General features: G+C 39.3%; 1 protein-coding gene across 3 annotated transcripts in view; it reads right to left on the bottom strand.

The window, feature by feature from the left end:
• LOC117290380 (serine/threonine-protein kinase TAO1-like) overlaps positions 1-14,328 on the bottom strand; it is a 54,586-nt gene that overhangs the window by 34,246 nt on the left and 6,012 nt on the right. For all 3 annotated transcript variants that reach the window (XM_033771746.1, XM_033771747.1, XM_033771748.1), the window contains exon 2: positions 1,187-1,462. In XM_033771746.1, the coding sequence (XP_033627637.1) occupies positions 1,187-1,318 (132 nt within the window). In that variant the 5' untranslated portion in view covers positions 1,319-1,462. The remainder of the gene's footprint in view (positions 1-1,186; positions 1,463-14,328) is intronic.

Raw genomic sequence — 14,328 nt, 5'->3', positions numbered from 1 at the left:
TTTGTGATGGAATAAAGTATGCAGCGTCTATGAAATTGGTAACAAAAGTAAAGCTAGGATCAGCTTTGCTGAAAACCAATCCAAGATAAATGCGGTTAATTTTCGTTGGATTGGTTACATCATGGATCATGATAATTACGGCAAACTTCCATTTTGTTGAAAACTATTTTAAGGGAACGGGCAAGATACATAAATTCAAAGATTTAAACAATCTGTGGTGGTCAGGTATAGAGAAAGTTCTTCCATTGGTGGTTGGGGAATGGGTAGACTGGGCCCCTGTCTTTATCAGCAAGGATAAAGACAGGACCCTGTCGCTAAATCCAGTGATTCCATTGAATACATTGATATAATTTTGATAGTGCAGTGACATGAGCTAGCTGCCCAAACAGTACACTGCTCTCAAGTCTGCAATAGAATTTGACTGCGTACATGTATCTCTATGTGAAGTGACTGAGGTCAAAGGTGAATCTACACGGCAGTTTTGGAGGCAGGTCTCTGGCGTTATTCACGAGCCTCGTCAGATGTTCAGGCTAGGGAATGGGAGACTTTTGAGACACTGGTGGCAGCAGACATAAATATGTACATGTTATGCGCACATAGATGCTCAGTGTTGCGCTTGTAGAGGTCTAAGCACGCCATCTACTTGCGACAACTGTTAAAAAGGACCAACCAAAAGTCTCCCATTCTTAGTGCCAGGTAGGTTTTAGGACACCGAACACTGTGGGCAGAACAATACTACGGACTCTTAGCCTCTATCTAATGGAAAATGAGTGAATCACAAAATTTAATCTTGGAGCCCTTCAATTAAAGGAACATGTTGCCTTGGATCGGTTGAGTTGGTCTTGAAATAAAATGCACATGGTTAGAAAGATGCTGTTCAAGTAGAATACAATAATCCACACAAACATGCCTCCAAATTGCACGGTTTTCCTTTTACCTCGTCTACTAACATGGTCGGCCATTTATGGGAGTCAAATTTTCGACCTCCATAAATGGCCGACCGTGTTAGTTCGTAAAAGGAAAACCACGCAATTTCGAGGCAAATTAGTGTGGATCATTATATTCTACTTTTAAAACATTTTTCCAATCATATGCATTTTTATAACAAATGCTTTTTATAGACCAACTCGTCCGATCCAAAGCAACGTGTTCCTCTAATGTAAATAATCTAAGCTTTGCGACTTACAAAGTAGACTGCCCCAAAACTGCCATGGCCGATCTCCTGAAGGTCAGTGAACAATTTCTCAGGGTCCTCCTCGGAAAAGAATGAAGCGAGCTCAGGATCCTTTATGTGCGATACCCTCGTTGGTAACGGCATCCTGCCCGGTTGACGTCCCGTCCGGTTTCTGACAACGGTGGCGCTATGTTGACGCTACACATGGGATATAGGATGGCTGGATTGGCTGCGGCAACCTGGCCGCTTCAGCCCTGATGAAACGGAAGATCTCTGACTCTAAACACGCTGTATAGAAAATAACGAAACCACACATCAAAAATCAAACTCATTTACAGGGATATACCAGACCAGCGTTCCCTGTTTACATGCCTTAAAGGGTGTATGTACTTTTTGTAGGAAAAAAAAAATAATGTCCACAGATTTACACTACACTTACACAGTTTGAAGATAATGATAGTAGAAAGCTTCCCTGAAAATATTACGTGCTAAGGTGCTGTAGTTTTTGGGAAACAAGTAAAACAATGTCATGAAAAAATGTTGGTCTCATGAGACCAAAATTGAAGCATTTACAAACGTATTTTCATGACATTGTTTTACTCATTTCTCAAAAACTACAGCACCTCAGTAAGTAATATTTGAAGGGAAGCTTTCCAATCATTATCTTCAAATCCTGTAAGTTTAATGTAAATCTATGGACATTTTGAAAAAGTACCCAAATCCTTTATGGGTCTGCTGGCCAAGTAATAATATTGAAGTCTTATACATATAATGCACGTATCTACATGTACATGTACATGTACCAACAAGGTACTCAAGGCGCTTAGTATACATTTATACAGAGATACATGTAGGTTATTGAATTTATGAATTCTGAGACCCAATTATGTAGTCACCTTATAAGGGTTTACAAGGTGTTACGGTGCATAATGTCTATTTTAAAAACACATTTAATGCCAGTTTTAAAAACACCTTAGGACCAGTCAAAATTCTCCACAAAAAGTGGTCTGGCTCGCTCGGTCAGTGTTGAAAAGCAACCCTACATTTTTATAGCATTGCGTATGGACTGGTGGTGAAAGAGCTGACAAACTACTAAAATAACAAGTCAACTGGTCCTGCTGGCCAGTCACTAAGGGCAAACACTAAAATAGACCATGGATGTGATTCGAACATCTAGGTTGCCTTTACCGTTTCCAGCAAGACCTGGCAGCTTGTCTTTCACTAGTCTGTTAGCATTTTCACTTGTCTTTTGACCTGTCCGTTAGCTTATTTCATTTAAGGCTTTACTCACTTGTCTTTTCACTAGTCTGTTAGCTATTTTCACTTGTCTTTTTGGTTAGCTTATTTCCCTTGTATAGGGATGCTTTTGTTCTGGTCATTTCTGCTTAGCAGACAATAGGCCCTTCTCGGAATGTTTATGGTTTCAGTACCATTAAAACATCTACCAATGACAGTGTTACATGAAAACAAAAAAATACGGCCCCTGAAATGGCAAGCTACATTGTAAATAGTACATAGCTGATCTCACTGGCTTGTCACAGGTTATAGATGACCTCAATGCCATCGGAAACAACACGATCAAGCTATTTGAGCTGCCCAAGATCGGTCTGACAGACGAATTTCTAACATTGAACAAAAGCGTGGTCACAACGTCTTGAGCCGAGTTCATCCCGAGTAGCGTCAACTTTATACTGACAATGACTGAAAACACTAAAAGTGAACCCTGCAAATGTATGCCTCTTTCACTTTGGTTGCCTTGCAGTTTGAGTAACATCATTTTAAAACATGCAAATTACAACGTACATGTACAGTGACTCGTTCGAACACATCATTCGATATAACATCACAAACCTCCACAGTGAATTTCAATTGTCAAGTCACAACTACTGTGTACCCTTTCAACCAAGTTTGTTTAATACATGTACTCCACTTTTCATGTTATTAACAGCGTAACCACACAATTGGAAGTGCATTGATGGTGTGACAATACATGGAAAGCTTGAAATATGTGGGTTCAACTCCAAGGCACTAATCACAATGCTCGCACAAACCATTGAATAACACCTTCACAGAATGCACTGGATAAAACAGGTTCGCTGGACTTTGTAAAAACACAGTGCTAGTTTCAAAAACAAATAATATGTCTAAGAAGACGATCAGAGCATACTGATCGAAACGTCGAGTTGAAACCAACGGTTCTTTTCAGAACCACCCCAACTCATTAGAGATAGTCATTACATGGTGTTACCGCAAACCTTTCCATAAAGAAATTATGTTTTACAGCACAACGTATGCTATATTTTCTTTATGTTAGAAATACCTAAAAGGTTTGCATACTGCACCATATGTTTTTGGAGCCATTTTATTATTTTAATCCTCATGATCCTACAGTTCATGTAAATGAACGTAGAAAGTTGTGAACTTGTAAAAGTTTCATTTCAAAAGAAGATGGTCACATTTTTGAGACACCATTGGTAATCTGGAGTGATTATGTCAAGAACAATCTGTAACTGGAATATACAATCTGAGAAACGTATCTGAAAGTACTTAAAGGGAAGATAAACGTTTGGTAATTACTCAAACAAAATATTGACTTAAAAACTGACTTGGTAAGGAGCATTGGAGAGCTGTTGAAAGTATAAAACATTGTGGGAAACGGCTCCCTCTGAAGTATTGTAGTTTTTGAAAAAGAGGTAATTTCTCACTAAAGTATTTAAAAGACTTCTACAATCCCGGCCATATCTCGTTGGGCCCCCCTGCCCCCTTTCAATGTTGGTTCCAATTGCTGATTGTGTTCTGAATTGTGTTCTGAGTTACAGTCAACATTGAGCGGGGGGCGGGGGACAAATGTTTTGAATGTGAATGGGAAGTGCACAGGGAATCGTTGTATACAACGTTAGGAAAGGGTGGCCCAAGCATTTTGGCCGGGATTGTAGCTCAAAGTCTTTTATTCCTATCTGAAAGCACACAAATTCGTCCAACAAGGGAGGGGTGTTTTTTCTTTCATCATTTTCTTGCAACTTCGATGACCAATTTTCACAGGCTTGTTATTTTATAGTTATGATGGGATACACCAAGTGAGAACACTGGTCTTTGACAATTACCAATCGTGTACAGTGCCAAGTTAAAAACGCTTCTCAGATTTAGGGGGATAACAAAATATACGAATATTGTACAATAAATGAAATTATTTCCGTAATCGCACTCCTATGAAGTGAAATGGTTCTCAAAAAGCTTCCCCTATCGAAGGCTGCTGTACTTCTAAACAAGTAAGATTTCATGGCCATAAATCTTAAGAGTGATTACCAAATACATTTATAAAATGTACACTTTCCCTTTAAAGATACTAGACACTATTGGTAATTGTCAAAGACTAGTCTTCTCACTTGGTGTATCTCAACATGTGAAAATTTGAGCTCAATTGGTCGTCAAAGTTGCGAGATAATACTAAAAGAAAAAACACCCTTGTCACACGAAGTTGTGTGCTTTCAGCTGATGCTTGATATGAGACCTCAGGAAAACAATATCGTGGAAAATTACTTCTTTCTCAAAAACTATGGCACTTCAGAGGGAGCCGTTTCTCAGTCTCATAATGTTTTATACTATCAACCTCTCCCCATTACTTGTTACCAAGTAGGGTTTTATAAGAAAGAAAAATAACCCCTGTCACGAGTGTCACACGAAGTTGTGTGCGTTTAGATGGTTGATTTTGAGACCTCAAATTCTAAATCTGAGGTCTCGAAATCGAATTCGTGGAAAATTACTTTTTTCTCGAAACTATTGCACTTCAGAGGGAGCCGTTTCTCACGATGTTTTATACCATCAACCTCTCCCCATTACTTGTTACCAAGTAAGGTTTTACTTGTTTGAGTAATTACCAATAGTGTCCACTGCCTTTAATAAAAAGGTCTGACACTGTTACCCATGTTAGCATCTAGAGCAAGAAGCAACTGTGTCTGGCTTCTTTATTGTGCTATGTTAAAACTCCAGGCTTCATGGCCCCTACCTCAGGCCAACAAAGTCAAACAATTACTGTCAGCAGATCCATATTAGGATGTGTTCGTTCCTCTTTTATGTATCTTGAATATTGTTTGTTTGTGGTGTGCCCTTGTTATGTAAACAGACTGCGGAAATGGGGGGGGGGGTCATAGGATGCAGTTGTGTTCATGCAAAGTTTGAATGATGCTGGGTGGTTATAAACGCTCATTATTCCCTACATTTTGTAGCATGGAGAAGTACAGAAGTGAGTGTGAGTGCACATGACATGGTTGTAACTAGACCAAATTTAGAGGTGGGCAATAAATCAAATTTTGTTGGAAGTCTACCAAGGGCAAGGAGATCAACAAAACTGTTCATGTTTAATTATGGGCTATTATTGCTGAAGTGGGGCCAGGTTTCCAAACTGTTTGTGTCATGGGGGCCATGCAATAAGTTGAATGGCCTTTGGATTGTGTTATTTCTCAGTCCTTATCATTAGCCGTGTCTCAGACCAATACAAAGTGGACAATATTTAAAATCTGTGCTGGGCAGCATAATGTATTCTTCTCAGAGTGCTGGGCACAAATTGAGAGTCCTGGGCAGGCCCAGCACCGCCCACCATGGCTACAACACTGATGAAAATACCAAAGTGCTGTTCACACGCCAGCATTTTTTTCTTGGGTCCCTTGCTTAATTTAAGCGTGGTTGTAAAATGCAGTTTGACAAGTTTTTGCAATAGAACTTGGACAGTAGAAACAATTGTCCTTTCACAAGGGGTACATTTAGCAAGGGACCCTTGCTAAATTGCTCTCGTGTGAAAGGGGCTTTAGGTGTGAACGATGCAGGGTCATTTAAGCCTACATTGTATTTAACACTCATTGTTCAATAGCATGGATAAGTACATGTAGAGAGTGCGAGTGCACATGACATTCATGTACAATGTACATGTACCAAGCCATACCATTGACAGCTCTCCATGAAAGCATGCAGGTAGATTGTAATGTTAAGGGTATAATAAATTGGTGTTTTATGTTGCATTGTACTGCATGACCCAAAATACAATGAACAGCATACTGTACGTGGATGTATTTACTGCAAGTATGGAGTATGGGGACAATCAGGCACAGAGCGTGGACAATCTACTGCGCCGTGGCAAACCCATTTTGAAACATGGCCAGTACATTGTCTGTGTATTGGAGCAACCTCAAACTCTCAATACCAATCATGGAAGTGACTTCAATTCTTCAAAAATGGCCTTGTCTCTACCAACATGAACTTCCAAGCTTACAATATCAAAAATAGGGAAAATTTTAGGGCGTATTGGAAGCACATGAAGACAAGTTTTGGGTCAACTGCTATTGTGTATGAACAACAAAAATGACAAAGTAATGTAAGGGACCCTGGCAACTACATGTACATAATGTACAAGGGGCTTCTGTTGCCCCTGGTCTTTGTGTTGGTGCCCCTTCAAAAAAAATCAAAATATTCCTTTACATGTAGGCTTTAAAGATTTGAAATAATAAACCATAAGGGAAACTGATGTCAAATGATTTGGGTGATCCCCAGGCTGCCGCTTCCCAGGTTGTATTGTAAACTTGGGTGTGCACCACCCTTGGGTGTACACGGTACACGACAGTTAATGGTTGTATGGCTTCTGACTGGCGCCTCAAACAAAGTCACATTGACAAAACAGGGAGACCCCCAAAATACGGCTAGTATACACAGGTAGCTTAGAGTTACTCTATTTTAATTTTGTGCCTTCCACCATCCACCAAGATTCACCCACTTTCAGATTTAATTCAGCTATTTGTAGTTTAAATTTCTCAGACTTTTATGTAAAGTGCCGGCACATTCATCCGGAGGTCTTTGGTTCAAATCACTGGTAATCAATTTGTCTTTCCAAATCCTTTAATGATTTCCCAACACATTCAAGAAATTAGTTCGTGTTTTTTTCCAAAATAAAATTGGTTTGGGCCATTTTTCAAATTTTCACCATACATTGTAAAACAATCCAGAGAGCCAAGTCATCAAAATGTCATGCAGGTCACCTTAAAACATTTCTTATGATGGGTCAATTTTAATGAGGTCATAGTTTTAACACAGTCAATCAATGTGCACTCAGTATGTCCAGTAAACAAAGAAAAGTCACCAGAAGGGCATAGACACAAAAATAACCTCTTATTTATTACAATTGTACATAATAGGGCCGGGCAAACCCTGTGTGTTTAAATGCATGATACATTACTCAATGCTCAAATATCTCGACATGTTATGTTCCCAGACAGGAAATAAATTTACCTCTTATCAAACACTGTACACTGTACCCTTTCCATTACTGTACCTTCTACGTACCTTCTACGTACATGTACGTGCATGTACATGTTAAAGATGCTATGTCAGATTTTGGTCCCCAAACATTAAACAATAGATTTTTTTGAGTGAATGGTATTTCAAAGAGTATCACCCGCTCTAACAAAAACAAAGTTTAACTTTTACTTTTAATGGTCAGGAACCATGACAAAAATTTAAAACATTTCTTATAAAACCCATAAGAATTGGTCACATGATATATTGTCGGGATCCCGACAAAAACTAATTTTGAGCACTTTATTTCACTGCTACTAATAATTGACGGACTTTTTCGAGCAATGGCTCAAATGAAAGCTTGTAACTTTCTCGACCCCATCAAAATACCTATTGAATTTTTAATCAAAATTTTTGTGGTCAAATCGGCAAAAAATCTGACATAGCATCTTTAAAAGAAGACGGTACAATAAAGATTGACATTTACAATTACGTACAGTACAAAATAAAACTGCAAGATGATGAATCTTGACAATGCCATTTTCTTAGTTACATTACAATCAATTGTACAGTGTATAGCCATCAATCGCTGTCGTTTTAAATGTCAAGCTCCCTGTCCCATACAACGTAAAATGTATACACAGTAGACTGAATTCTCAATTGACCAGTAGGGCCTAAATGGCAGCACTGTATGCTTTGTTTTTGAAAGGGCAAGGGCACCAAGGCATTTTCTCCTTGGTAAAGGGCACCCCAATGAGGAAATTGTACATTCTTACTGGAGCATTTTGAGGGCACCAAGGCAATGACCAGGGTGAGGGGGCATGGAGGCAATCGCCTTCGTTGCCTCTGTGAAGTATATGTATCAGGCCTGAAATAAACTTGGGTAAACTTGTTTTTTTCTCACTCTCCCTCTCTCAATAAAACCACATTCCTTTCAAGGGAACTGTTTCTTAAAGGATTTGGGTACTTTTTCAAATGTCCATAGATTTACATTAAAGATGCTATGTAAGATTTTTGGCCGATTTGACCCAAAAATTTTGATTTAAAATTCAATAGGTATTTTGATAGGGGTCGAGAAAATTACAAGCTTTCATTTGAGCCATTGCTCGAAAAAGTCCGTCAATTATTAGTAGCAGTGAAATAAAGTGCTCAAAATTAGTTTTTATGTGTTTTATAAGAAATGTTTTAAATTTTTGTCATGGTTCCTGACCATTAAAAGTAAAAGTTAAACTTGTTTTTGTTAGAGCGGGTGATTCTCTTTGAGATACCATTCACTCAAAAAAATATGTTTGGGGCCAAAAATCTGACATAGCATCTTTAAACTTACAGGGTTTGAAGATAATGATAGTAGAAAGCTTCCCTTCAAGTCTTACTTACTGAGGTGTTGTAGTTTTTGAGAAAAGAGTAAAACAATGTCATGAAAATACGTTTGTAAATGATTAAAATAATTTTCGTCTCATGAGACGAAAATTATTTTCATGACATTGTTTTACACATTTCCCCAAAACTACAGCACCTCAGCTCTTTACAAAGTATGTTTTTAAGGTCATTAGTTTGTGGTGTAATTACCAAACGTACATAGTACACTCTGCCTTTAACACCAAGGTCCTTGAATGCAATATTGTTATTGTCTAGTGTCACACCATAAATGTTTATAATGTATTGTACATGAGCATAGTTAATTTTTATAACATTTATTAAGCAAATACTTGTAAAACAACTCCAGCATGTCTAGAGTGAGTCACACTGGTTACTTGTACACATGAAGCAACGTCAATCTGGTTCACTAAATAATGTCTAAGAATGATTCTCAATATAATTCAGTCTCCTGACGATGACTAGAGCAAGCTAGTCAAAACATTCAGACCAACTCAAAAACTGACCCCGCAGTAGTACAGTTAATTACGCTCCTATATAAGCTAAAGCTGTAGTACTCCCAGCCTATTTCTATACCATCCGCCCAGGTAATAGTTAAATAAGCAGGACAGTTCTTTTCAGAACTGAGAAGTCTCCCGAACACCCGAACAATCTACTCCACGGTATAAAGCAAGACAGTTCTCTAAGAACAAACTCTACCTGGCAAGTACATGGTGTTACCCCAAACCAAATATATATTGATACCTCACCGTGCAATGCCTCAAATCCTATACAATATAATAGTACAGTTTATAATTCATAACCAAAAGTAAATTTCGATTTTCATACTGTACGCCTACCTGTAAAGTTACAAAAAGTCACTCAGAAAACCACATCATGACATTGTACTCTGATCAGCCATCAAATATCACTCTTCCATAGTGTACAATGTACATGATGTACCTCCATGCCTGAAAAAACTGTAGTAGTGCGACTGAAGGCAAGTCCTTCTTGAAACTTGTTTGATACTCAGTATAGATAATGCACCCTGTACACTGCAACACCAACAGGTAAATGTGAGTAAACACACTGTCAGTGTGCACGCCTACATGTACAATGTACACTGTGTCATGAATGCCATTGCCATCTGACCCCGCACAATCCAAGGTGAGAAAACCTTCATTTATTGAAATTATCAATCATACCTGTACATTAAACATCTAAATGACCTCCTTGCAATACAAGTATTATAGGCAAAGTAAGCAAAAACACTGGGTACCTTTGTTTTTTGAACCATTTGTTTGTTTTAATCCCATAGGCCTATGGTACAATACACGTAAACAATAAAATTTCATTTCAAAAGGTGGTACATGTACTCATTTATGAAGTACAGTATCGCCAAAAATCTGAAGAAAAAATTATCAATCCGTAATTAGAATACACAATAAACGTTTTAAAGAAGAAATGCTTCCATGTAGAAATGTTTCTCAGATTAATGTTTTTGAATCCCTCTCTAAAACCACATTCCTTTTACTTTGACAGGAATAGACCGATCCATTAAGCTCCGCCCCATTGCGTATTGACCAATCACAACGCAACGAAGGTCCGACAGAGGGCCGACAAATAAGGTCCGACATGCGTACAGAAAAGCATTGGAGAGCCCCGCGGTTCTTGCTCACATGTGCATCGTGGGCGGAGCCTACTGGATCGGTCTTTTGTTTCCCGAGCTGTTGTATTATCAACAGCTGCAGTCTTCTTCCCAATATGTTTTATGATCATTAATATATCTGGAGTAATTACCAAGGTATACCCTCCCTTTAAGCTGCAGTGTACCAGTATGTCAATTGACTTTGTACTATTAGTCATTATAACGGCATTTCAGGGTTACATTGACCACCATAGAGAAAGTTCAAAGTTCTTTCCAGGGCAAAAAACAAACTTACAGAAGATAAATTTACATAGGGTGGCGTGTTAGACTTGCTGCGATTTGGTTTATTTATTTTGAATGCATTTCTTACACTTGGATGACCTTAATCTGACTGCATCATACTATTTTGAATCAAAGACCTACATGTACCGACATGAGCGACAAAGAAATGGTGATGTTGGGTCAGGCCTGATACTTCAGGGAGGCAACGGACGCAATTGCTTCCATGCCCCCTAACGCCCCTAAAATGTTCATGAAGAAAATCACAATTTCCTCATAGGGTGCCCTTAACCCAGGAGAAAATGCCTTGGTGCCCTTGCCCTTTCAAAAACAAAGCATAGGGCCCACAGGCTTGTAGGGTGGTAAAGCTAAAAACAAGTCATTTACGTAGATCTTGACGTTGAACACAGAGCCAATTCTGTAAGTGTAATTTTTCTCAATCAAAATAACAAAATATACATATTATTACATGTAGTGAGGGTCTGTGTTAATTTCATCACAAGGTTGCACATGACTGTGATAAGTTTTCTTTGTTTTTCATGATCATCAATACCATAAATTGTCAAGGCCAAGCACTATTACAGGGTTGATCTAAAACCCCCTCGACCCACGACCGACGACCCCCTCGACCATCGACTTTTGCGCAATCTTTTTTTTTGTACACCGAAATTGCCACAGTTCACAACCTTAGCCAATCACACACACAATTTTGTATGCTGACATCGACTACCATGCCTCGCACATCACAACAACACAGCGTACGAGACACGTAGTATGCACGAAGCAAACTTCGCGTGATTGGCTGCCGAGATCGGGCCTGTGACAATTGTGATGTACACATAAAAAACCGCGGTATTTCCAAGTGTATCTCTTGGCCGATCCGATATTATCATCCCAACTGGGAACCTGCGTGTACCGCCCGAGTACGATTACGGCCAATTCATTACGTGATGATCAGGCGGACCCATTTCCGGCCGATCGCTCTCGTCCTGTGTACTATGGTACTACTAGTTGCTCCAAGTGGAGCTCAATAACGACCGACCAAATGGCCACACGGACGTGTTTGGGGTCCCCAATTGGTGTGCACGTGACGTGCGGAAGCGGAGAGTAAATACTCCCAATTCTGTGTGGCTGATGCAGATAAATATAACCGCAGTCTCAGACTTGAAATCAAGTCTAGTCGTGGAAGGAAGTTGGGTCGCGGATCACACACTGTGAATTCTAAATCGGGGACTTAATTCTTGCTCGGCCGTAAAGCGACATTTTATGAATTCGGAATTGGGACATTCTTCGAACACGGGGCGGACGTCAGAGAGTCGTGGGTTGTGGGTCGTGGGGGTCGAGGGGGTCGAGGGGGTTTTAGAACAACCCACTATTACATGCAAGTATGTGTACAAAATCACATATTAACAGTTAATAAATTAAAAATAAAGAAAAACTTAGTTATACGTTATTCATCATTTTCCAACAGGAATGGCCATTGGCCAACAAGATATAATTAATTTGATCAAAACAGGAAGCCGAATTGAAAAACAATGGAGCCATTCATATCGAAACACAACAATAGGCCATCGTGCTGACGCATCCACAATGACACACACTAACTGTTTGTGGCAATGTGACATGCAGGCAGCACTCAACATATTTTATTTATTACAATCATTGCATTAAATTTGCGGTTTTCCAAGAAACTGGCTAACCAGCACTTTATAATAATGCAAGTCATTCACTGCACTGCAACCATAGAGATGTACTGCAACTCTGTGCTGCAGCTACATGTATTGGCAGCTCTACTGCAATCAAACACGAACACATGGTTTCAGAGATATGCATTTGTACACTGTATGCACATATTTATGTGATGAGTAATACAGTCTGAATGAAACACAGATGGCTTTGCTGTGCAGTGAATCTTGGGTCTTCTGAACAGTCAAAACAACTGGGTGTTTTGTGGTTAGTGTTGGGGGCCAGTAGCTGTGGACTGAGCAAGTCATGCTTGGCCACAATCACATGGGGCGCTGTCATTCAACAGTCTAGCTACGGTCTGATGGCAATACACTGTACAGTAGTTTGGTCTGCCCAAATCGCACCATTGGTTTCTACATAAATGCAAAAACCAGACACACATAGTACAAGGATACGTGTTCGTGTTAATTTTTCGACCTAAACATTTGTAAATTTAATCTGAAAATAATTACATAGTGTCACAGCTACCTTCAACCCAGTAGAGCCATTTTGATCAGGATACAGTGGTACAGCCACAAGCCTGTTTTGATCAGGACAACACAGCCCCTTTAAGTTCATTGTGCACAAGCCTGTCTTGATCAGGACAACACAGCCCCTTTAAGTTCATTGTGCAGTGGTACAGCCACAAGCCTGTCTTGATCAGGACAACACAGCCCCTTTAAGTTCATTGTACAGCGGTACAGACACAAGCCTGTTTTGATCAAGACAACACAGCCCCTTTAAGTTCATTGTGCAGTGGTACAGCCACAAGCCTGTCTTGATCAGGACAACACAGTCCCTTTAGGTTCATTATACAATACAAATATGTACAGCAACAACAAGCCTGTTTTGATCAGGACAATACAGCCCCTTTAAGTTCATTGTACAGTGGTACATCAATAAGCCTGTCTTGATCAGGACAACACAGCCCCTTTAAGTTCATTGTACAGTGGTACAGCCACAAGCCTGTTTTGTTCAGGACAACACAGCCCCTTTAAGTTCATTGTACAGTGGTACAGCCACAAGCCTGTTTTGTTCAGGACAACACAGCACCTTTAAGTTCATTGTACAGTGGTACATCCACAAGCCTGTCTTGATCAGGACAATACAGCCCCTTTAAGGTCATTGTGCAGTGGTACATCCACAAGCCTGCTTTGATCAGGACAACACAGCCCCTTTAAGTTCATTGTACAGCGGTAACTGTTTGAACTTGCCAATTAAAAAACACAGAAGGGTAAAACAAATTTAACTGAATAAAGAGTACAATCCTTACATTTTGTTAGGGTACAAATTTAAACACTCCATTGTACCTGTAACTATTTTTCATTAAAAAAATATATTGTTTTTCTTTTACGCGCTGTAATATTTTTATCATGCACTGAACAATTGCCAATGTGTACATGTATTATGTACATGTACACACAATACTGTGCTTGTAGAGCTACAATGTACTGCAGTTCAGAAAAAAATGGGTTATTGATTTAGCCTTGAAACACTGTAGCATACTTGACAAAATTCTAACCACAATTTTTCACACTTGGTGATGTTTTAAGGGTCAGCGGAGTCTGATATTTCAACACTAATGCACTGCAATATGAAGGCCCTAAATGTGTACTGAACAGTGTGTATGGACGAACTCATGTAAATGTACGTGTAGGCCTATTAAATCAAATGTCATTAATTTCTATCAGATGTTACCCCAGGTCCCCATTGGATGTCTGTATCTTTTAAGGAAGGGGAATTGTCAAAGATCCTGTATCCACATAAAATAACATGCCTGTGAAAATTTGATCTCAAATTGGTCATCGAAGTTGAGAGAAAACAATGAAAGAAAAACACCCTTGTTGCATAGAATTGTTGCATA

This window comes from Asterias rubens, chromosome 5 (genome assembly GCF_902459465.1).
Source record: "Asterias rubens chromosome 5, eAstRub1.3, whole genome shotgun sequence".
Classification (NCBI taxonomy): Eukaryota; Metazoa; Echinodermata; class Asteroidea; order Forcipulatida; family Asteriidae; genus Asterias; species Asterias rubens.
The sequence above is the reverse complement of the archived record's forward strand: the minus strand, read 5'-3'. Positions and strand labels throughout refer to the sequence as shown.